Source organism: Mirounga angustirostris, unplaced genomic scaffold, assembly GCF_029215605.1.
Source record: "Mirounga angustirostris isolate CCGP_5_RB_7025 unplaced genomic scaffold, mMirAng1.0.hap1 SCAF_13, whole genome shotgun sequence".
Taxonomy (NCBI): Eukaryota; Metazoa; Chordata; class Mammalia; order Carnivora; family Phocidae; genus Mirounga; species Mirounga angustirostris.
Window position 1 is genome coordinate 53,690,708 of NW_026991721.1, and position 26,015 is coordinate 53,716,722.

General features: G+C 36.6%; 1 protein-coding gene across 3 annotated transcripts in view; it reads right to left on the reverse strand.

Annotated features, from left to right (window-relative positions):
- The window catches only part of UVRAG (UV radiation resistance associated), a 318,993-nt gene that overhangs the window by 107,785 nt on the left and 185,193 nt on the right, over positions 1–26,015 (reverse strand). For all 3 annotated transcript variants that reach the window (XM_064576913.1, XM_064576912.1, XM_064576914.1), the window contains 4 exons: positions 22,506–22,590; positions 20,385–20,472; positions 18,182–18,242; positions 10,590–10,755 (listed from right to left, as the gene is read on the reverse strand). In XM_064576913.1, the coding sequence (XP_064432983.1) occupies positions 10,590–10,755; positions 18,182–18,242; positions 20,385–20,472; positions 22,506–22,590 (400 nt within the window). The remainder of the gene's footprint in view (positions 1–10,589; positions 10,756–18,181; positions 18,243–20,384; positions 20,473–22,505; positions 22,591–26,015) is intronic.

The following is a 26,015-nucleotide window of genomic DNA, read 5'->3' on the forward strand; positions in this document are numbered from 1 at the left end:
GTGCTACTTTCAATGTAACACCAACAAAATAAAGTCTCATTTATTAGAGTAAATGATTAATTCATATCAGAACCCAAAGCATCTATACTGTCATGTGATACATATTGGCAGACTCCAAAAAGCCAAACCATGGACTACCTGGAGAGCTCCCTGATGCTCTCTTGAGAAACACTGATTTCGCATATTCTAATAATGTAATGTTCTTTACCCCATGACACCATGACATAGTCCACTATACACTAAACATTTTATCTTCCTCCACCAACCCCAAGCATTACACTGAACCTCTATTCTGATTTGAGTACACTGCAAACCAGAAAAGCACTAAGTTCAAGTTGGGGTCACATGTCAGAGTCATCTGGTTTTCTTTTTTATCCTGCTGTCCCATTACATTACTGTATTTTAATTTCGTTGGTTGCAGAAAGCTGAGATGACAATCATACTAGAGAAGACTTCCTCATCCAGATAATAACATCAGCACTATAAAAGCACACTTCATTAAAAACACACACAACAATATGCTTCCAAGTGTCAGCAATGAAATAGCTGCACGATTACTCTGGACTCATTTCCCACATTTCCCTTCTCTCAATGGAATGCCTAATCTTCACAAGGTGTTCATTTCCTGTCTCACCCAGCAACCACCTTCTGCATTTTTATTTTGTTGATCGCTCCTGCTTAAATTTCCATGGGGATTCCTCATTTTAAAACACGCTTTTGCTCTCACTCCTGAACACAACCCCATCAGCACTGCTGCCTGTGCCTTGGATTACAACAGGCACTGAAGTTAATAGCTTGCCATGGTCCTACGGGACCGTATGAAATAATGATTGTCCTGGCCAGAGCATCTAGAGTTAAAACTATGGGCCTATGGTGTGGAGTGTCAGATTACCTAATAGCATTTGCAAAAACTGAACATCCCTTTTGCTCTCCTAATTCAATTCAAGAAATATTTATTGAGTGTCTACACAATACAAGGCTCTCTGCAAGGCAATGGAGTAAGTTTGATGCCAAGTAAGATGCAGTTTCTACACTGAAAATATTTTGGGTAAGAAGAGGACAGACAACTCTAGCACATGACTTGTATCACTGGATTGTTGTTAAATGAAAAAGAGTATACATAAACTTAACTTCATTCTGAGATACTACTCAGAGAGAACTGCTCATAGGATTAAGGAAGGCTATGAGAATACACCAAACTATGGGAAATCAAGAAAGAGTTTATGAGAAAAGTTTTAGATAAAAAGAGAAGGGTTTTATGTACAACAATTCCAGGCATTCCAGATAAGCAGAATAGCATAAAGAGTATCAAGGTGAAAAATAATGTAATATATCTGGAAACCAATAGCTAGACTGAAGCATTGGTTATGAACTCAGGGGGAACTGGGATAAGACCAAAAAAGTAAGTAGCAGGCCAGGCTGGGAACCAGTTTGTTTGAACATGCTGTATTTTCCTTCAGCACTCACTAAACTGATAGCTTCTAAGATACAGACACTTGCTTGACTCATTAGTAGATAATAGGCACTAACCTCCCTGCATAGTTGAAATCAAAGAGCCAAGTCTTCAGACCTGGAAGTTTTTTCCCCAGCACTCTGGGAAACCTCCTTAGTCCTTTGCATTGATACCACTGGCTGAAAAAAATGATGTACCTCGTGGCATTATTATAAAAGAAAACCTAGTGCTATGCCACTGGGATTTTCGATTTTCCTTAACCTTTCCCTATGCCCACTTTTCCTATTAGCATCTACATTTAATAAAAAAATTACATGGCTGCCTGGAATTCCTGTTCCAAAGCTCAATGTATACATAAGAGTAGCTGCAGATTTTACTGAGCATCTTCCATGTGCCAAGCACTGTGCTTCATTTAATCCTCATAATGACCTAGTGGCATGGGTATTAGATCAGGCAAACCAAGACTCAGAGAGGACATTTCCACAGTGGCTCAGTGATAAGAGGTGAAGCCCATGTAATCCCAAAGCCTTACATAATTGGAAATAAAAAATGAAAACAAATCCTACCAAATTTAAATAAATTGAAGCAAGAGAGAGAAGGAAAGAGAGGCATTTTACATTGTACCTTTTAGAGAAAAAAACAAATGTCAAGTGAACCAATTGATAAATGGGATTTAAGTAATTAACATTTTCCACGAGAACTTAACAGAATGACTTAACATACAGGAATCCACATCATGGCATTTTCATCAAAGAGATTTCCCTAAATCAGGAAAAACAGTATTTCAGTCTCATATACAGCCCCTTTTTGATAAACATACATCTCCCAAGTGTTTGCTTAAAAGTACTACACTTATAGTTAGCATGCCATCTTCTGGGCTTGCTTTCCTCAGTGGGCCATATTAAAGTGAATGCTTAATTAACTTGTTACATGACCTCACTTCATCTCTCAACCTGTTTCTCCATGTGTGAACTGAAGGGTTAAATCATATGATCTAATAATACTCTGGTTCTAAAACACAATAAATCTGTAATTCTGCATAGACATAAACATTTTTTTTCTATCTTCATTTTTGTTCGTTCCATGGTGTTCCCTTAGGTAGTTATAATGGAGTCAGACCACAGACATTTGGGAGTTTTCACATTAACAGAGATTTTTTCATCCTACGTCATATTCCTGTAATCAAGTGGAAAAGCTGAAAGAATAATTGCATTCATTTCAGTAATATTAGTCACCTTGAAAAATATTTGTTTGATTATACTTTTAAGTTATACAGCAAGGAAGAAATTTAAAAAAACAAAAACACCAAAGCATTTGGTCCACCCAACTGCATCAAGTTATCACACTCATTGTTCAATTTAAGGTCTGAGATCTAGGGTACTGAGTGTTCTAAATGCCAGCATCTGAGCAACAACCTATAATAAAATGAAAATGAAAGGTTATAAAGAATGTTCAAATTTATAGGATAAACAGAAGAGTTGAAAATTAAAGCCACAGCACTGAAGCCTAATCATGATGTGAAAATCTCTACTTCTGGAAGGAGGCCATCGGATTTAACTGGATGCTATGAAAGCAAACAGATGCTAATTTAGTGAAAACAGCAACCCAATTCTGAACGGTCTGCATTAAAACAGCTTGATTAACAAACAGAAGCTGAGGATTCTTATAGGAAGGAGTCTATAATTCTTAATATAAGATGTGTCAGCAGGTGGTTAAGAATGCCTGAAGCAGGTAATAATAGAAATGAAGAGTCAGAAGTACAGCAGTCTAAAAACATTTATGTTTTTAACGTAAGTTTCATACCAACGAAAACCCAGGTGCCGGTCACTATTTCTATAGAGAATTTCCTTCTTTGCAAGCAATATTCATGGTATCCTAATTGCTTCAAGGAGATGCCATTACAAAAATTCTCATTCATTTATTCAACAAGTCAGTGTTGCCAAGTCAAAAAGTAGGCTGAAGGAATAGAGAAATAGGGAATCTCTCAGCTCATGGCCACTCTGAAAATTCCGGTCTCCTCCTTCCTGGCAAAATGTAATCTAGTTATGCTGAAGAGGGAGCTCCAGAAATATCTAGACACGCCACGGTGGCCGCAAGAAAACTAGAAGACTCCAGTCACAGGACTGGAACCTGTCTGGCCAGTCTCCTTATACATAAGCATATATATGAGTGCCTTATGCATTCAGTCACAGAAAAGGTGTTAGATAATTAAACAGACCATTCCTTCTCTCATGAGCATCAGATCCACATGCAAGGACTATGATCTGGGCCCAGTATTATCTGTTTTTGAACACACCATAGTTTCTTTATATACTCTAAACTTTCTGTCTCTAAAAGAAATCAGAATCAGCCAGGTAAAAAAGACAACTCCTAGGGTTTAGTCCAAGATCTTCCATAGGAATAAACATAAGAACAAAACAATCAAGGAAATGGGAAAAGCAGCATTAACGTGTCTCTAGGTTCCAATGATTCCATTATAGAAAAACAGTTACCCATCTTTTAGAGTTTTGTAAAAGCCTTGTTGTGGACAGGTCAGGAAGTTTCGAAAGTGCCTGCCAATCATACCACTCCTTCTGAGAATAAAACAACCTGAAGACATTTTTTGAGGGCTTGAAAAAGCCATATGCTCTGACCGGCTATGTCCTAGCTCAGTGATTGTTTCAGTAATCCATCCGGAACGTATTATCTAGCAGACAGTTAAGTAGCACAATAACAATGACTAACACATTTCATTTCAAAAATCACTTTAAAACCTACTTTTCAGTCCTCAGTGAAAGAAGAAATAAAGGGTAAAAGAACATTGTGGCTGCACTCTGGTTACATTCCTTCGTGTTTTGTGGCCTGAGCCTCAAAATGAATGCAGCACCGAGTTCAGAGTTTCCCTTTACAGTGTGCAGGTGCACAAGTAATGGTTTAGGCAAGGCATCAGTTCAAACCTGTGTTTCAAACAGGCCAGACAAAGAACTGTCTCCACCCACCTGCACAGCAAAACTGGCTAAATAGGACTCTGAACTCCACTATCTCATGTGCCAATAGCCAGATGAAGCAGGTAATCAGAAAGGGCAGAGGTTGAGGATTCCTAGGCCGATTACAACAAGTATAATGTATCCGATGAGTCATTCAAGTCCTATTTTCCATCTCCCATGAAGACCTGATTCCATCTAATAACCTGGAAAGGTTTACATCAACATTGACACACTCAGAAGAAAACCAGGTCTCATCTGCTATTCCAGTGATCCAGGCTAAGAAAAATTGAGAGATTGATTCAATCAACAAGCATAATCAATAAATTTATTTTTATTTATATATCTATTTGTACATCTATGTTGTTCCAAAAAGGATACAAAGTGCTTTACTAAACTGCATAAAGCCACCTAAAATATTTGATAGTTTATAAAATCTGAGACAGCATCAATTGTGAACTGCATCATTAATTTATGTACCACTAAGAAAAGATGAATGAAAATAAAAACACAACATACTAAATTAATAGGGTGCGGGAATTTACAGAATTAAACATTGACATTAAAAAAAAGAAAGATCTTGAGGTGTCTGGGTGGCTCAGTTGGTCGGGCACCCGACTCTTGGTTTCTGTTCAGGTCATGATCTCAGGGGTCGTGGGATCCTGGGGTTGAGCCCCATGTCAGGCTTTGTGGTCAGCATGGAGTCGGCTTGTCCCTCTCCCTCCCCCTCTGCCCCTCCCCCCACCTCTCCCCCAGCTCTTGCACAGGCACTCTCTCCCAAGTAAGTAAATAAATAAAAATCTTCAAAAAAAGAAAGATCTTACATCAATAAGCTAACTTTACATCTAAAGAAACAGAAAACAAAGCCCAAAGCTAGCAGAATGAGGGAAATAATAGAGTGGAGATAAAATAGAGAATAAAAAAACAGTAGAGAGAATATATGAATGATAGATGAGACTGAGAGCAGCTTATTAGTTACATATAATCATAGCCCAGGGGAGGAGGACACTACATGCCATGCAGGGTTACATGAGGGTTACACACAGGAAGATAGTGAACAATCAGGGTCTGTGGGAGACAAGACTTTTTTGTATTAAAAGAAGGCAGTGCTGACTGGTCCCTGTGGGAAGATGTGATTGGTTTCTTTCCACAATTCCCCGGCTGGCAAGGAACTGAAATTCACTACTCAGGAATAAGAAGAAACTACACGTAGGTCCCTGGATAAGGAGTCTTGTTTAGATAAGGGACCTTTATCCACAGGAGCAGCAAAGGGAGGATATTCTAGGCCTTCCAGGTTTCACCAGGCATCAAGGTTGCACATAATACATACCTTAGTTTTAGGCCTTAAACTATAACAACCACCCAGAGAATGGGAAGAAAATATTTACAAATGATATATCTGATAAGGATCTAGTATCCAGAATACATAAAGAAGTCTTACTGCTCAACAATAAAAAAAAAATGAATGATCCAATTAAAAAACAGACAGAAGACTTGAACAGATTATTTCTCCAAAGAAGATAAACAAATGGCAGCAAGGACACGAAAAGATGCTCAACATCATTAGTCATTAAGGAAATACAAATGAAAATTACAATGATATACCACTTCACATCAGGAAATGTAAAGTGGTGTAGCTGCTATGGAAAACAATTTGGTGTTCCTCAAAGAGTTAAACATAGAATTACCATATGGCCCAGCAATTCTACTCCAAGATGTATACTCAAAAGAATTGAAAATGGATACTCAAATACTTGTACATGAATGCTCAGAGCAGCACTATTCACAACTGCCAAAGGTGGAAATAACCCAAATGTCTATCAACAGATAAATGGATGAACAAAATGTGGTATGTACATTCACTGGAATATTATTGGGCCGTAAAAGTGAATGAGGTACTGATTATGCTACAACATGGATACCCCCTGAAAACATAGGCTAAGTCAAAGAAGCCTTAAACAAAAGGTCACATATTATATGATTCCATTTATATGGAATATCCAGAATATAGGTAAAGCTACAGAGACAGAAAGCAGACGGGTCACTAGCAGGGGCTGGGGGAGGGGGTTATTGGGTGGGGTAAGAATAGGGAATGACTGCTTAAGGAGTATAAGGTTTTCTTTTGGGGTCATTAAGTGTTTTGGAACTAGACAGAGGTGGTGGTTGCACAACAATGCACACATACTAAATGCCACTGAATTGTACACTTTAAAAAAGTTAATCTTATGTGGATTTCACATCAATTTTTTAAAAAGAGAAAGAAAACACACCAATGTCCCTTTTTGTCAAACATATACATTTCAGGATCTCTTTATATGTTTCTGAAATAATACTTCGGCTATCAACTAATCAATGGTTTTAAAAGGCACTGATTTAAACTAAACATGTGCTCCCTGTCCTCTATTTACAAGCTGAGTGTCACTGTCCTACCAGATACGGTACTAAATTCTTCCATTTGGTGCCTACCTTTTCTGCCTCTCCTCTTGCAGTTTCCTAAATATAGTGGAGGATATTTCATTTCTTCATTCCAATGAACACAACAGTCTCTCAATCTAGAACAGCGGTTCTCACCCCTGACTGCACATTAAAATCACTTCAGGAGCTTTAAACAAAACAAAACAAAACAACAACAACAACAAAAACCTCATGTCTGGGCCCTGTTAACTGAATCAGAATTTCTGGGGAAGAAGCCAGGAATCTGGGGGTCAGGAGCTCATTTTTAAAGGCTCCCCAGATGACAATAATGCGCAGCCAGTGTTGAGAATAACTGACCCAGAATCATCTATATCCACTTCCCTTTAGCCAAGTGCAGTGTTTTCTAAACTCCATCATTCACCTATCAGTTTTGGAAAGTTGTGTTTTTCTAGAAATGTAGCCAATTGCATTTGAATTTCAAATTGAAAAGTATAATGTTGTTCCTAAGATCTTCTTATCTTTTAATGTCTATATATCTGTAGTGACATCTTCTTTTCCCTTTACTTATACTAGTTGTTTTGCCTATCTCCTCTTTCTAATTAGTCCTACTAAGGGCTTATATATTTTCCAGTTGTTTCAAAGGCTAGAACTTTTTTCAAATAAAGATTTTATTTATTTATATGCCAGAGAGAGAGAGAGTACATGCACACAAGCAGGGGGAGCGGCAGGCAGAGGGAGAAGCAGGCTCCCTGTCGAGCAAGGAGCCCGATGCAGGACTCGATCCCAGCACTCTGGGATCATGACCTGAGCTGAAGGCAGACGCTTAACCAACTGAGCCATCCAGGCGTCCCAAAGGCTAGAACTTTTGCCTGTATTTATTTTTTCCATTGTTCAGTTGTCCGTCTAATTTCTGCTCTTACCTTTCTTTCCTTCCTTCTAATTTCTTAGGGTTTAATGAACTCTTCTTTCTCTCGGGATTTCAAAAGGAGACTTAGATGAATGATTTGTAAATCCTTCTTTTTTTCTAATACATACACATTTAAGGAAATAAATTTCCCTCTGGGAACAGATTTAGCAGCACCTTACAAGCTTTCATATGCTATATTCTCTTATCATTTAGTTCAAAATAATTTCAAACTTCCTTTACAGTTTCTTCTTTGACCTATAGGTTTTACAGAAGTACACTGTTTAATACCTACACATTTAGGGATTTTATTATTAATCTCTCATAAATTCCACTGTGGCCAGTAAACATACTGTAAATTACTTCAATCTCTTGAAATTTGTTGAGGCCCAGCATAATCAATTTTGGTAAATGTCTCATGTATACTTGAAAAAGAACGTATCTGGTGTTATACGCAACTAGTGAATCACTGAACACTACATCAAAAACTAATGATGTACTATATGTTGGAACTGAACATAATAATAATAATAAAAAAAGAAAAAGAATGTATATTCTATAGCCATTGGTGCAATATTCTTTACCCATAACTCAGGCCTAGTTCATTGCACTGTTCAAGTCTTTTAGATTCTGATTGTTTTATCTGCTTTTTCTAATAATCAGTAAAAAAATTTAAAGTTCTCTGCTACAATTGTGATTTCCTTGTAAATCTGTGAACTTTTGTCTGTATGTTTGAAGTCATGCTTTTAGGTGTGTGTGTGTATAACTGACAGTATTAAAACACCCCACTTTTTAAAATTGCCTTAAACTTCATTTTGTCTGATATTAGTGTAGTTATCTTAGCTCTCATATGGATATTTGCATAATACATCTTTTTCACTCTTATATTTTCAATATTTCTGTGTCCTTATATTTGAGGTACCTCTTGCAAGGAGGATAAGTGTAGTTTTTTATTCAGCCTGACAATCTTTAAATAGTATATTAATAACATTTACATTTAATGTAACTGTAGAACAAGTTTGGGTTCATAAGTAAAAATTTACTATTTGTCCCACTTGTTTAATGTTCATTTTCCTTTCTCTTCTTGCCTTTTATTGGATTAACAAAGTACTTAATTTTTTTTCTATTTATATCCTCTATTGATTTTTTGCTTGTACCCAACAATTCTTTTAGTAGTTACAAGATTATGACATGCATCCTTGATTTAGTAGTCTCCCATAAAGCAGTATCTTTACCCTTTTCCAGACAATGCTAGGATCTTGGAATACTTTAACTCCATTTCAACTTCCCAACTTTTGTGTTAGTCATGCATTATAATTCCACACATTACTTTATGTATATGTATTTCATATTTTATGACCCTACCATTTGTTTTGTAGTCAAAATTAATTTAGATATACTCACCCTTTCTTTTTTTTTTTTTTAAAGATTTTGTTTGTTTATTTGTCAGAGAGAGATGAGTGCACAAGCAGGGGGAGCGGCAGGCAGAGGGAGAAGCAGGCTCCCCGCTGAGTAAGGAGTCCAATGTGGGACTCGATCCCAGGGCCCTGGGATCATGACCTGTGCCGAAGGCAGATGCTTAACTGACCGAGCCACCCAGGCATCCCACATACTTACCCTTTCTATTGTCTTTTTTCCTTCCTGCAAATATTTCCATGTTTCTGTGCTATGTTTATTTTTATTCTGCCTTTAGTATTTCCCTTAGTATAGGTCTGCTGGGATGCATTTTCTCAATTTTAATGGTCTGAAATGTCTTTTATTTTGCCTTTAATTTGAAGGATTATTTACTGAGTATAGAATTCTAAGTTGGCAGTATTGTTTTATAGTACTTAAAAAAACAAAAGATTTATTTATTTGAGGGGGGGGTGGGAAGTGGCAGAGGGGGAAGGAGAAAGAAACCCAAGCAGACTCTGCACTGAGCATGGAGCCTCATGCCAGGCTCCATCTCATAACCCTGAGATCACAACCTGAGCCGAAACGAAGAGCTGGACGCTTAATTGACTGCGTCATCCAGGTACCCCATTTTATAGTACTTTTAAAATGTCATTGCATCACCTTTATGGTTCCTAAAGATTCTATTGAGAAATTAGCTTTCAGTCTTATTAATGCTCTTTTGATGCTAATCTGTCTTTTTTTTTTCTAGGTACTTTTAACATTTTAATTTTGTCTTTGGTTTTCAGCTATTTTACTATAATTTCCCTATGTTTGCTTTGTACTTACTATGGGTTGTATTTAATGCTTCTAGAATTTGTAGCTTAATGTGTTTCATCAAATTTGAAAAATGCTGTCATTACCTCTTACAATACTGCATTTACCCTATGTACTTTCTTTTCTCTCTTTGTGATCCCAATTATACATATCTTAGACCTTTTTATTGGGTCCTACATAAGTCTAGCACTTTTCTATATAATGCATCTTTTTTGTTCTTTATGTTTTGGTCAATATATTTTCTACTGACCTTTCTTCCAGTTCACTAATCTACTTTTCAGACATGTACAACCTGCTGTTCAGTCTTTTATGCTTTTCTTGCTTGTCTGACAAATCTTTAATCATTTCACTTGGTAACTAGAGGCAACAGGTACTACATGAATATCTGCAGAGTATATAATACTTGTTTCTCACAAAAGCAAATTAAACTTAAATGAGTCAACCTTGCTATCATTAACAATTTTAAGAAGTGTAGGATTTGATTTATTATAATCTAAATGAATAACCACATTCTACTTAAAAGAAATGGAGCACTTTACAAAGGATATACAAAAAATCACCACAGTCTAGGTCACATTTCATATTTTTAATATACTCCATATTTCAAACTGGCTTATGTTAAAAGTACATAAAAAAAGATACTTACTCTCTCTCCTTTTCAGTCAGCTTATCATTGATATTATCTTTGATTGTTGATCTAGATCCCTTATGAATTATAGGATATCTTAGGGGCACTTGTAAGAAAAAGGAAATCATGGAGACCAAATGTGCTGTGTAACCAAGGGCAACAGCAATGCTTCCATCATCTTTTGCTGTAAATTCAAAAGCAGAGAAAAAGCAAACAACTATTTACCTTATAAATGTAGCTACAAGATCATAATCAATTTCAAGAGAGTAAATAAAATATTAATCACATCTAAATTACATGAATTTTATACAAATCTAAACATATTAAGAAGACTTGAAATTTCATCTACTATATTTAGAACTATTGTTCAATAATTATTGTGATGAGATTAGCATTCCATATATACCTTAACAAAGAGTTCTTAGTACACTCAAATATCCATTACTTTTTTTCCTTCCCGGCATTTTTTTTTTTAAAGGCAGAGATAATACCTACTCTATCATACGATGTGAAAATTAGTTTCAGAGGTTTAATCATAATGCATTATATGAGCATTATGTATTTTATTCATTAACTTTATAATCAATATAGTTGTACTGTTGTACTATTGTACAAATTAAGTCTAAGGTGAAGTGAAAAAGCACAATGCATCCTTACGGGGTATGTTCTCAATATCCATAAAGATAGTGTTGCATAAATAAGACTGTGAAATTTGAGACAGGATATGGAGGAAAAATATTTTAAACAGTAAAAGTAAAATGCCAAAACCACAGTTAATATATATCCTATTTATGCAGTTTAGGTGGAAGCAACTATTAGGAAAAAAAATGTATGTACCGTACAGTCAAACACAAGCATCTATCTTTTTTTTTTGGTGATTTTTTTTTTTTAATTTTATTATGTTATATTAGTCACCATACAATACATAAGCATCTATCTTTTAAGAAGTCACAGATAATTACATTTTTAACTCACCATCTAGATTTCTGCTATTACCTACCAAGTGATAATAATCATTAGGTACTCAGAACAGAGTAATACAACAAAACGTTTTAAGCCTGCCCCAGGAGGAAGAAAAAAGCAACTGTTTGGTATATAGTATTCCCAAAATTCTTTTAAAAGTTCACATACACACACTCTGAAAGATTTAATACATAATCTAGACTATCTCAGGCTAGAGAGAAGCTGAAATAATTGAGATATCCTCGGCTTGACTGTTTCCCGATTTCCAAGGGTACCTTAACTTCAATTATTAGAAATGTTTTTCACATTCTTTTTAATATTTATACTTAGTTATCTAAGTACTAGCTTCTTGTTGTAGGAATACCCTTATAGTCATCTATTCATCAGTTCGTTCTCCACCATTGACGATCATGGCAGATTCTTGGTTTCCCTTTGATCATCCTATAAAAACAGGTAACTTTCATTGTATACTTCTCTTCCGCCAGGAACTATTGTACTTTATTTATGACAGTCATTAATTCATCAACAATTACTAAGCTGGGTACCTTTTTATATGCTATTTCATTCATTTCATAGATGAAGAAACTAAGGGTCAAAGAAGTTAAGGAATCTGTCTCAAGTAACAGAGTAATATAATACAGGTTGGCCTGACAACAATGCCTCTGTCCTTAAGCACTCTACCATACTATCTCAGAAGTTTACTGTGGAACACATAACAATTTCTTAACTTGGGAACCTAGAATGTACCAAGCAGATGACACACATGTACCACCTCAGTTTCTTCACACTTTTCTTGTAGGGGCAAAGAACAGAGAGTTTCTGGTGACTTGGGCCATGCTAGACTGAGAGCTTCTCAAATTAATGTTTGATGTTCTCTCAAACTAAACTGATAAAAAAAAAAAAAAAAGAAACAGCATTCATTTCAACTCACTACTCAGTCATGCCCTAACTGACAAGAATCCTAATTGTTCTTAGAGGCCATGTCCTCTTGCCCCAGTCCCACACGGGTACCTTGAGTACTGTAACACTTTACTTCTTTTGAAGTCTGTATATCACACCACCTTAGAGACTAAAATTACATTACACTACACTGTAAATTCATTACATTATAATTTAATCATCATATAATGTTAGAGCTACGAGAAATCTCAGAAATCACTGAGTCTGATGCTATCAATTTAGAGATGAGAAAAAATGAGATTTAGGTGGTATAAGTGACTTGCTCAGAACCATATAGGTAAAATCTATGAGTGATGGAATAAGAGGGAGAATTGTATATACACCCCTGCCCCCCAAAATACCTATCCCTGGAGTCAGAGCTGGGACAGTGAGTTCCATCAGAGGTCACCGAATCCTGCATCTCCTGCTTTCCATAAAGGATAAGGCTTATGGAATTTGAAATATTCCTATCAGTAAAAGAACTTGGTCTTGAAGAAACTTCTTTTGAAGGAAGAGGAGAAGAAGAAGACGATTTACAGTAATAAAGGATAATGCTACACTAAGTTTGGACCTTCCTATATGTGCTTTACACTAAGCTTTTCCTTTCCTATGTGGCCAGACAGAAAAGAATTTGCAAACTTCTGGAAAGCAGGAGAAGGCCTCTTAATTAGCCTTCCAAACAGGTCAAATGAAAACTATGAATGCTTAAAAAAAAAACACAGAAAAACCCCAAACCTATCCAATGCTAAACAAGCAAGCATCTACATTTTTCCATATTTCTAAAAGCTTAATACTAAGAAATTGCATTTGCAAATCTTGAGACCACATCCACATTTCTATTAAAAGAACAAAAACTAGTCTTCTAACATCACCTCTCTTCAACGATCAAAACAATTTTGCTTAAATTTAAGATAAAAAGGCATCTCTAAGAGAAGCCTCCACATGGAAATAAAAATCCAAACAGAAACAGCAAAACCTAGAAACTAGATAATACTGGAAATCAGCTTCGATTCTGGTTATTGGCACTCACCATTGTTTCCACCACAAGACTCCCTGCTCCACCTATTAAAAACCCTAGGTTGTTTCCCATTCCAGGCCACGGTGCTCAGGCACAGCCTCACTGTTGAACACCATGGTGTTGGATTTCCAATATTGAAGCTTTATATTAAAAAGCATTTTAAAAGACCACGGGTGAGGCATTACAGGGCCCAAGGGTATTCCAATACCCTCAAAAGGAAAACCACCTCCTGGTAGGGAAGTCACTTTCATCACCCCAAGACCACTGAACCTCCAGTGGGAAAATGTGAGCTCATGTGGTTAATTATGGCTATTGCTGGCCACGAACCTCAGATGTCACTTTCTGTTGCCAATCACTTTAGCTAAAAAACCAAAAGGTTTAAGGTTTCCAGCATTCCAAGATCTAAAGGACTTTTTACCTACCAAAGCCAAAACCTGGCTCTCTGGGGTGTGTTTTTCCAGTAAGCATTAATGACGTCCCTAACACCTAATGCAGAGCAGAGGTTTGTGTTCCTTATGCTGCTCTGAGGGTTAGAAAGGTTACAGATGATAGGTTTGCTGGTGAGAAGAAGTTGGGGGGGCGGGGGAGGGAAGGATTCACGGAGGAACAGGAATAAACTGTAAGACTCAGGTGTGTGAAAAAGATTCTATTTAACAATGTTTTCTGGGGCTTAAAAACAAAACAAAAATCTGCAGTTTCCTCATAATAATTAATACTGATTTGTTTTTTAAATGTAGGATAGTTACTCAGAGCAGCAGCTTTTGTGTAATTTTTATGATAATAAATACCATCAACCCACAATGGCCATGACAATATTAAAAATTAATTCAAATGCCCCTTCAACTTATATGTTGGACAAACTATTAATATTCAAATGCATCCAAGTATAATAAGTGATCTAAAGGCTCTTACCATCCTGCCTTCCCAATCACTGAGGCAGCTGATTTGTTAAGGAACCAAGCACCCACTGATCCAGACAGGACAAAATATTTAAGACTCTAATCACTGCCACAGCATCTATGGAATCATTCCATGTTCTCAATGAGACACTGTTTGACATATGGTCTCTCCTTTCCAAGAAATCATGCCTGCATAAAGGGATACAGACACAGAAGGAAATCTGGGTCTCATTACCACAAAAGGCTCTTGTGTTATGGATTACTTAAAAACACACACAAACAATTTTTTTACGAGAAATGTCTCAGTCAATGGAACTCAAATGAATACCCTTCAGCAGACAACTTTCTCCCATCATGTCCAGGCCTCTTTGGCATACTCTACCAGTAACTTACCCATTTAAAAAAGCACAATAAAGGTTGGGCCGCTATGGTAGAGTTTCTTAGACAGTGTCAACCCAAGCAATGGAAAGTTTGTCCCAGCAAAGTCTCATGAATATCACAGAATAACCAGTTTGGAGGTCCTTACTAGAGAAGGACCGAGAATGCAGCTGTTACAGAACACTAAAAAGTTGTCAGAAGTTTGGAAGAGGTTTTATTCAAAACAAGGACACAAAGTGCATCATGACAGGAATAATATGAATCTTAAAATCAGGCTGACCAGAAATGACTTTAGCTCTGCCACTGGCTAGTATGAGTCTTTGGAAAAATTAACTAATCTCTCTGAGCTTCAATTTTCTTGTCTTAAGAAAATGAGTATAATTCTTTCTCTCACAGAAGGAATTCATCCTCACAGTTGTGAGAATTAAATAAACAAGAAGCACCACGCATGATGTTCCATGTTACCATATTTCTCTACTCGCCCAATCTAAAATGTCCTCTTCCTCTTCTTTCAACAGGGAAATACTATTTTGTCTTTTAAGACACCTCAGGCACCATCTTCTCTGCAAAGGTTTTCCTGCTCCCCTCCTGATGGCACTGATTATTTCTACTTCTTTGAATCTTGTGTCCCTGTTAAAAACTTCAAAGTGCCTAACACAGAGTATGAAATCAATAAATATGTCTTGATGGCTTTGATTACAAGTTTAATGACCTCACCTGGACTGAAATCTCACTGAGGTAGGATCAATACCCTACACATCTTTGCGTATTCTCAGCACCTGGCCCGGCAGGTGATACACAAAAGGCACTCAGTGAATTGAGTATCGGAAGTGCCTTGCAGAATGCTAACATAAGATTTTAAAGTCTAACACTACCACATGTGCTTCTTAAAATTCCTGATTGCTGGGCGTCATAGGGATTGAATAAGGCCTTAGAGTAAAATTACATATTTGTTTCATTTCATCTCCCATTTCATTTTTCAGCAACTGCACTAAAAAGCTAAACTAATTTTTTAAAGGGTAGGAAAAATATATTGTTTGGTGGACATACTAAAAAAGCTAACAAAAGCTATGAAAAACTAGGAAACAAAAAACTTCATATAAAACAAAAACAGAATCAAGAAACATCTCCGAGTGGAGGAAGGTGACCATCACCAATACGGAGATCCTTCCCTTACTGCCTCCCTGCAGATCATTCTGTATTTAGCAGGCAGAGTGACTTTTAAAAACATAAATCAGCTCATGTCATCCCCCTTCTTAAAGCCCTTCAGGGTTTTCCCACTCCACTGAGAATAAAACATAAATTCCTTACAGTGGCCTCAAGGCCCTGGCTGACCTTTCCTATGTCCTCTGATGTAACTCTTCCCCCCTGCTCTCCACTCTCCAATCATACAGGTCTGGTCTTTTCTGTCCTTCCTTCTTTCCCTCCTACTTTCTTTCCTTTACCTCCTCTCTCTTGCAACTAATTTCAATTACATTTGTATAAATATTTTATATGAAAAGTGCTTTCAAATATTATCTCATCCAGCTGTCACAATTAATTACAGATGTAGATATTACCTCATTTTACAGTGAAAAAATTAAGCTGAGAGATTACGTGATGTGCCCAAAACATAGGTCTTTTCTCCCATACCCCCCCACCCTGAATTTTTTTCAGATATATCAAGCCTATGCCTCCATCATGAACTTTGTACTTGCTGCCCCCTCTTCTAGGAAAGCTCTTCCCCCAGATATAGCAGAGGTGGATTCTTTCAGCCTTCAAATTTTCTGTTAAATGTTTCTCCTCAGGTCTTCTCTGGCTGCTTTATCTAAAGTAGTTTCCCCTATTGTCTATGATAGCGTATTCCTTTATGAAACACTTGTTAAATACTTATTTTCTTATTTATTGGCGGTCTCCCTTAATAGGATATATGCTCCCTGAAAGGAGAGAACATACTTGTTTTTTTCTATCATTATATCTTCAAAACCCAGTACAGTGCCTGGCATATTGGTGTGCTCAAGGAAAGAATGAATGTTTTGTATCCCTGGAACCTAGCAGAGGGCTCAAGGTACTCAGTAGGTTTGTTGAATGAATGAATAAATGAGGAAAAAGATGTGTTATGGCCCTCAGGCCATCATAACTGCTAAAATTAGCAACAAAGCACATTTGTATGACTTACAGAGATTGGAACATTTTATAATGGAAACCAAACAAATTTCAGCTAGATCATTGCCTAGCTTTGTGGTCTTGAGCAAGTCACTAAATAGCTCATTTACACGTTGTAATATGAGATTACACCACTTTCCTTATAGGTTTCCTTTGTTTTTGTGAGGATTAAAGATTAGGCAAATGTCATGCTTTTACAGATCTAATCTTCACAACAATAACATAGAACAGGTAAGGACATGAATCAATATGTTCATACTATCGATTAGGAAATCAACTCAAAGAATGGATGGTTTGCTCCAAATTACATGGTTTCTAGAAAGGGAACCAGGACTTTAACATAGGTTTTCCCATTCCTGTTTTATCACTCATATTATGTCCCAACTACTTGTTGTAAGGGCTGTTGTATAAAGGCCAAGGAGGTAATAAGTTAGTCTTAAATGTTAAAGGACCATAAATAACAACATTTTCTTTATTGGGAGATGGAAAAAGGTCTCAAATAAAACTAGTAATGCCCTTTTGTTTTTTAATAACTTCTTCCCAAATAGATAATACCACTACCTTTGGGACTAATCTATAAAGGTATTTAATAGGCCTCAAAGCATTGTATAGGCTAAGGGAAAAGAACCCACTTTGCTAAGAATAAAAAAAAAAATCTCTTTACCAATATGTCAAATAAAGTAAGTTTTTTTCTTTGGCCTACTGGTAAAGAGAATAGGAAAATTAAAATAATTTAAATATAGCAATTACTAAGAAGCACAGTCTATAATATCTTTAATGTCATTTTTTCTTACTGAAAGGAGGACAAAAATAACAGTATAACAAAAGTTGAACTTGTGGTAGTGGTTTCATGTTACCAGAAATGTGATTTTCTAAATAACAACAGAACAGATTAATGTTTGTTGTTCTTCTGCTCCCAACCACATACAAATTTTTCATGAAAATCAAACCAAAAGGACAGAGAGATTATTAGTATTCTTACGAACCCTACTGTCTGATTTTCTTAAAGCTCACTTAAAAATGATTTTCTTTTAAATTTCAAATAGACAACTCAATAATTTTTTCCCATGATTAGAATTAAATAGTCTCTTAAGTCTCCCATCAGAGAATCTGACTCTATATACTTTCAGTTGGGAAGGGACAGAAGGTCCAAAAACCCTCTGGATAAAGTGCTAGGCAACCAACACTTCAAGATACCTCTATTTTTCTCTGAAACATACCCGTTTATTATATACACCAAATCCTTAGAGTAAAAAGAAATAAAATACCTTGGAAGTCCTCAGAATTGGGCAACTTGACACCACATACAAAGTAATCTTTATGCTCATTCTGCGAATATAACCAAAGAATGAAATTAATTCTTTTTCTGTGTAAAGCAAAAAAACCCTAAGTCAAATGTCAAAGAATTCAGTAGGTCAGTGTTAACTCAAAGACAATACTGTCCTACACTCAAAATATTATCATAATGATAATATTGTTGAAGCTGGATGATGAGTATATAATGATTCATTATACTACTATCTGTACACTTATATATACTTGAAGTTTTTAAAAATATAAACATTTAAAACATCACGTCTAAGCAAAAAGCCATGTAAAATTTTTATTACAAAAATATCCCTCGGGGGCGCCTGGGTGGCTCAGTTGGTTAAGGGACTGCCTTCGGCTCAGGTCATGATCCTGGAGTCCCAGGATCAAGTCCTACATCAGGCTCCCTGCTCAGCAGGGAGTCTGCTTCTCCCTCTGACCCTCCCCCCTCTCATGTGCTCGCTCTCTAAAATAAATAAAATCTTAAAAAAAAAAATCCCTCAATCAATTCATCGTTATAAATGAAGATTTTTAAGTGGAATTAACAAGATTCTGCGAGCAACCTAAAATCCTATTAGCTTTCCTCTCAGAAAATCAGTCTTTTAAATCGTTTTTTGTTAAAAAGAAAATAAAACCTTCAAATTCAGCGATTTGGCTCTCTAAAGAAGAATTCTCATCATTCTAAATTTTTTTTGGTTTGCTTTTAAAAAATTATTATTTTTTTAAATTTTATTTTATTATGTTATGTTAGTCATCATACATTACATCATTAGTTTTTTTTTTTTTTAAAGATTTTATTTATTTGACAGAGACACAGCGAGAGAGGGAATACAAGCAGGCAGTGGGAGAGGGAGAAGCAGGCCTCCTGCCGAGCAGGGAGCCTGATGCGGGGCTCGATCCCAGGACCCTGGGATGATGACCTGAGCCGAAGGCAGATGCTTAATGACTGAGCCACCCAGGCGCCCCACATCATTAGTTTTTGATGTAGTGTTCCATGATTCATTGTTTGCGTATAACACCCACTGCTCCATTCAAATACATGCCCTCCTTAATACCCATCACCGGGCTAACCCATCCCCCCACCCCCTTCCCCTCTAAAACCCTTAGTTTGTTTCTCAGAGTCCATAGTCTCTCATGATTCATCTCCCCCTCCAATTTCCCCCCTTCATTTTTCCCTTCCTACTATCTTCTTCTTCTTTTTTTTTTTAACATATAATGTATTATTTGTTTCAGAGGTATAGGTCTGTGATTCATCAGTCTTAACACAATTCACAGTGCTCACCATAGCACACACCCTCCCCAATGTCTATCACCCAGCCACCCAATCCCTCCCACCCCCCACCACTCCAGCAACCCTCAGTTTGTTTCCTGAGATTAAGAATTCCTCATATCAGTGATATCATATGATACTTGTCTTTCTCTGACTGGCTTATTTCGCTTAGCATAATACCCTCTAGTTCCATCCATGTCGTTGCAAATGGCAAGATTTCGTTTTTTGATGGCTCCATAATATTCCATTGTATATATATATACCACATTTTCTTTATCCATTCATCTATTGATGGACATTTTGGCTCTGTCCATAGTTTGGCTATTGTGGACATTGCTGCTATAAACACTGTGCCCCTTCAGATCACTACATTTGTATCTTTGGGGTAAATACCCAGTAGTGCAATTGCTGGGCCGTAGGGTCTCAGTAGTGATCTAATTCTAATTTTATTGAAGTTTTACTTTTTACACTTACTCTAAGAAACTAGATTCAAAAACTTTACATCCTGACATTTACCCCAGGAATTTCTTAAATAGTACTAATACAAATTAATTAGCAATTATATTTTTAAAGCAGTACATATGCATCTGCATGTATGTGTCAGAATTGATGGTAGTTGATAATCTGGCTGAGTAAAAAAGATTTTAAAGAAACCAGAAATTATTTGTCATTTTTTTCAGATGAAGTTGAGTGCATTCTGCCACCAAACTGATATAAAAAATCAAATGGTGGAACCTAATGCCCACCCACTTTTTAAATGGATATTAACTTCTGAATGAATCATGACAGAGCATATGATTAAGACTAGAGCAATGAGTTTTTTCATTGAGAAAAAATTTCAAACAGAAACCATCTTTAAAAAAAATTTTTTTTCCAGAAAATTTGAAACTTACCAAATCAATAGGGTAAATGTAGGAAAGCTCAGATAGTAATTGCCTGCAACGAATTGTCAACTGAGCATTAGTCTTCAGAAAGAGTTCTCTGATGAAGAAAGATAAAAAGCACATTTGTTAAAAAAAAAAAAAAAATGTTTTCATGCTAACATTTATTTCCACATAACTGATATTGAGGAAGATTAAATGGCCTGCAGTAGGTCACAGAAACTCAGAAGTAGAGTCAAGAATAATAGCTAACATGAGTTCTGACCTATCTCTAAATAGTATAAATCAAGATAAATATATACTGAGGCCTACTGTGTGTGTCTAGCACCATGCTAAGAGATGGAAAGGGTAAAAATAATCATTGACTAAGCACCTACCACTATATGCCAGGAGCTTTACAAATGGCTTTACTTAGGGCGCCTGGGTGGCTCAGTTGGTTAAGCGACTGCCTTCGGCTCAGGTCATGATCCTGGAGTCCCTGGATCGAGTCCCGCATCGGGCTCCCTGCTCAGCGGGGAATCTGCTTCTCCCTCTGACCCTCCCCCCTCTCATGTGCTCTCTCTCTCTCATTCTCTTCCAAATAAATAAATAAAATCTTAAAAAAAAAAAAAGGCTTTATTTAATCATTACAACAACTCTATTAGGTTGATGTCATTACACCGATTTTACAAACAAGGATACAAAATTTAGAGAGGCTCAGTAAGCAGACTAGGGTCTCATTTAATCTGAGGCCAATGTGATTTCAGGAAATATCCATATGGTATTATTTTAAAGGAGTATTCTCTTTTTCACTCACAGTTACCTCAAAAAATAGCCTGTTGCCATATTTGGAAAATAACAATAAAAAGAACAAACAGTAAGTTGTGGCAAGAGATGACATAGCTCTTCTCTTGAACTAAAGAAATAAGACCCAGAGATAAAACACCTATAGGATAAATTACCTGCTCAACTGTGTTAACGATTTAAGAAAAAGAGGGATTCAGAAAAACTGTAGGTCAAAGTGGAATGTAAAAGTAGTAGGAAACACAAAGAGCACTAAAGACCTAAAGGGATCTAGTCCTGTTTTCCTCGTGATCTGGACAAAGTAACTTCCCAGAGCTTTGCCTTCCTATCTGCAAATTGAGAAGATTAGACCAGATGATCTCCACGGTTCTTTCCAGGTCTAACATTCTTGAATGCTCAACTGCTAAGGTTTCTTGAAGAAAAATGTAGGATGAGATGACTTTCCAGAAAAAGTGAGTAAACATGAGCAAAAGAACAGAGGTGGCATCAAATTAAGCATGTGCTGGAAAAAAATAAAGAGAAAAACTATTAGCATCTGTTAAATGAATGTTGTGGAGGACTGAAATTAGCTACAGTTGTATAGCGCCAATTTATTGAACATTATTTGAAAATTTAGCAAAATAATCACCATGACTCCTTAAGAGGAGAAGAAATATGGTAAAACTAGTATTTTAAGAGGAGAGGTTTGGGGCGCCTGGGTGGCTCAGTCAGTTAAGCGTCTGCCTTTGGCTCAGGTCATGATCCCGGGGCCCTGGGATCAAGCCCCTCGTCAGGCTCCCTATTCATCAGGGAGTCTGCTTCTCCCTCTCCCTCTGCCCCTCCCCCTGCTCATGTGCACGCTCTCTCTCTCTCTCTCAAATAAATAAATAAAATCTTTAAAAAAATAAAAATAAAAAAGAGGACAGGTTTGAGAAGCAACATGGAGGATGAACTGGAAAGACAGAGAGACTGATGTTAGACAAGCTAGGAGCTGTGGCAGTAATCCCAGTGGACTAACACTAAACAGGAGTAAGTCTGAAGACAGGACTGAAGAAAATACGCTACACTACACGTAGAAGATAAGAAGAGAAGATTCAGACATTAAGTCATGGTGCTGTGGGCTTAAAAATTAGATGAACAATGTTCACGTTTCTGATTATGACTATACACTAGGAGCTCTCATAACTACTTCTAGCATGTGCCTGACACTAAGTAGGTGCTTCATAAATATTTGTTGAATAAATGAATGTGACACTGACATGTATGGAATATAAATTAATACCAGCAGCTTTTAAAGAATGCTACTTTTCCAAATCCTATCCTCAAAGCAAATCCATCACTCTGAACCATTATTCTCGGTGTTGCATTTACCTTTTCGCAGTACACTCCTTCCTCAATTCATTCAGGGATTCCTTCTGGAGTTGAAGCTTGAGGTGCTCAGCTGAAAATGCACTCCCTAGAGAGAGACGGAGGGAGACAATTTCAGACGTAACACTGCAGATAGGACTGCTCAATAACAACCAAAAAGGCAGATCCCATCCTCTGACCGCAAGGGAATAGAGTTCAGAGGCTAAGTAAGCTGGGTATAGAGGTCTTTTGGAGGGTTGACTGGAAAAAACCTCCCAACTTGTTCAATTTGACCAAGTCTGGCCTCTAGGAGGAATCAAAGAGTCCCTGCCTCCAGATTTCTGGATTGCTGACCAAGAAACCCTGATGAAATTTCAAAATTCAGACAACTTCATTTTAAAAGAAAGTGGAAATGGACTCTGAGTGTTACTGCTTAATCACTAAAGGTTCATCAGTTGTAATAAATAGACCTCTCTGGTGAGGGATGTTGATAATGAGGGAGGCCATGCAAGTGTGGGAGCTGGGGATATATGGGAAATCTTTACAACTTCAGCACAATTTTGCTAATGAACCTAAAACTGCTCTGAAAAATGAAGTTGATTTTTTAAAAAAGTGGTTAATTTCTTTTCACCTACAAATGCTATACAACAACATTTCTGAAAGTATAAAAAGTAAAACAGAAAAAATTACCTGCATTTGGACTACTTATTTTTAGTTCATAAATATAAGTACTTTTAGCTTTATTCACAGTGTGTAGGAAATGTATATTCTGATTTTTCCATATTATGTCACAAGCATTTTTAGATGTTGACAGTCTGAGTTGTAATGTTTAATGGCTGTGTAAAATTCAACTCCATGGATGTGAATTATATGAATATTCTACATTTTAACTGATACCCCATACCCCAATCCCATTACAGAACATTTAATTTCCTTTAAGTGTTTGCTTTAGCACTACACAGAGATTTGTATTTGTGTTTATATGCCTGATTGTTGTATTTATATCAACTTTTGGAACCTACATTTCCATTTATGTGATCATAAAATCCTTTCACATCTTCCTACTCTAAGAAATGAGAGCATCTTCTGTTCTTTGACAATCTAGGCCTGATAACACCAGAAATACCAAAGCACAGAAAAAACAGTCTTAGATCCAGACACACTAATCTCTGGATCTTACAAAGGCGGGTTTAGTTTCATAAACCATGATCCAGTAGGAAAAAGGGCCTTCAACTAGTCTGCACATCTCCTGCAGGAAGGAACAAGAAGTACATTACTGACCATAATACAGTTTAGACCTTAGCACTAAATTCACCAACCTAAGTAATTTTATCAAAATATTTCTCTTCTCTCTCAACTGTACTTAAATGATCCATGCGGGGGCACCTGGGTGGCTCAGTTGGTTAAGGGACTGCCTTCGGCTCAGGTCATGATCCCGGAGTCCCGGGATCGAGTCCCATATCGGGCTCCCTGCTCAGCAGGGAGTCTGCTTCTCCCTCTGACCCTCCCCCCTCTCATGCGCTCTCTCTCTCACTCTCTCTCTCAAATAAATAAATAAAAAATCTTTAAAAAAAAATTATCCATACGTTGGTAACTTTGCCCCCAAAACAGAACATAATCAAGGACACCACTTATCTTTTTTAGCCCCAGTAGAAGTCCTCCCCCCAAATCTTCACCCTCTATGATTTCAGATGACATTCAGGTTGACAACCTCCACCACCCACCCCATGTATGTGTTGAACAATTATCAAATATTTGAAATTTTCCAGGTATCTATTAGTGATTTCTAGTTTATTTCTTTTAGTCAGAGACCGTATTATACATCATTTTGATTCTTTTGTATTTGTTATATGATAACAACTATGGTCTAACTGAATGCTCCATGTACACATGAAAAAAGGTATATTCTGCTGGTGTGCAGTGGGGTGGTCCACTCTTAATCAGGTCAAGTTAGTAGTGTTATTAAACTCTTCTATCCTTACTGATTTTGTCTTCACTTGTTCTATGAACTACTGAGAGATGAGTGTTGTGGTTTCCAGCTATAAATATAGATTTAGCTATTTCTTCTTTGTTATATATATATATATATATATATATATATATATATATATGTATATAAGCTCTGTTATGTTCATACATATTTAGAATTATTATGTTTTTGTGACTGACCCCTCCACCATAATGTAAAATCTGTCTTTATCACAGGTAATATTCATCGTTCTGAAATCTACTTTGTCTAATATTAATATAGCCACTCTGGCCTTCTTTGAATTCATATTTCCATGGTGTGCTATTCCTATTCTTTTACCTTTAACCAATCATTTATCTACCTTTATATTAAAAGTGGGTTTCTTAAAGGTAGCATTCAGTTGGATCTTTTTTTATATAAAATCTGAACAATCTCAGTTTTTTAACTGATATATTTAGACTGCTTACACTTAACATAATTGATGTTTAGATTAAAACCTACCATTTTGCTAGCTGTTTTCTATATGTTCCACCTATTCTTTGTTCTTTTATCCCTCTTTTTTTATGCTTTTGGACTGAGGATTTTTTACGATTCCCTCTTTCTTCACTACTTGGCTTAGTCTTATCTCCATTTTAAATTTTTAGTGGTTGCCCCAGAATTCACAATATATAACTCCAATAAATAAGGAAAACCTAAAAGACTACACCCCCAAATTACTAGAACTCAGACAGCAATTCAGTAATGTGGCAGGATACAAAATCAATGCACAGAAATCAGTTGCTTTCCTATACACTAACAATGCAACTGTAGAAAGAGAAATTAGAGAAACAATTCCATTTACAACAGCACCAAAAACCATAAGATACCTCAGAATAAACCTAGCCAAAGAGGTAAAGGATCTATACTCTAGAAACTACAGAACATTCATGAAAGAAGCTGAAGAAGACACAAAAAGATGGAAAAACATTCCATGCTCTTGGATCGGAAGAATAAACATAGTTAAATGTCTATGCTACTCAGAGCAATCTATCTATACCTTCAATGCCATCCCGATCAAAATTCCAATGACATTTTTCAAAGTGCTGAAACAAACAATCCTAAAATTTGTATGGAATCAGAAAAGACCCCGAATCGCCAAGGAAATGTTGAAAAAGAAAAACAAAGCTGGGGGCATCACGTTGCCCGATTTCAAGCTATATTACAAAGCAGTGATCACCAAGAGAGCGTGGTACTGGCACAAAAACAGACATATAGACCAATGGAACAGAATAGAGAGCCCAGATATGGATCCTCAAGTCTATGGTCAAATAATCTTCAACAAAGCAGGAAAAAATATGCAGTGGAAAAAAGACAGTCTTTTCAATAAATGGTGCTGGGAAAATTGGACAGCCACATGCAGAAGAATGAAACTCGACCATTCTCTAACACCATACACAAAGATAAACTCAAAACGGATGAAAGACCTCAATGTGAGACAGGAATCCATCAAAATCCTAGAGGAGAACACAGGCAGTAATCTCTTCAACATCGGCCACAGCAACTTCTTTCAAGATACATCTCCAAAG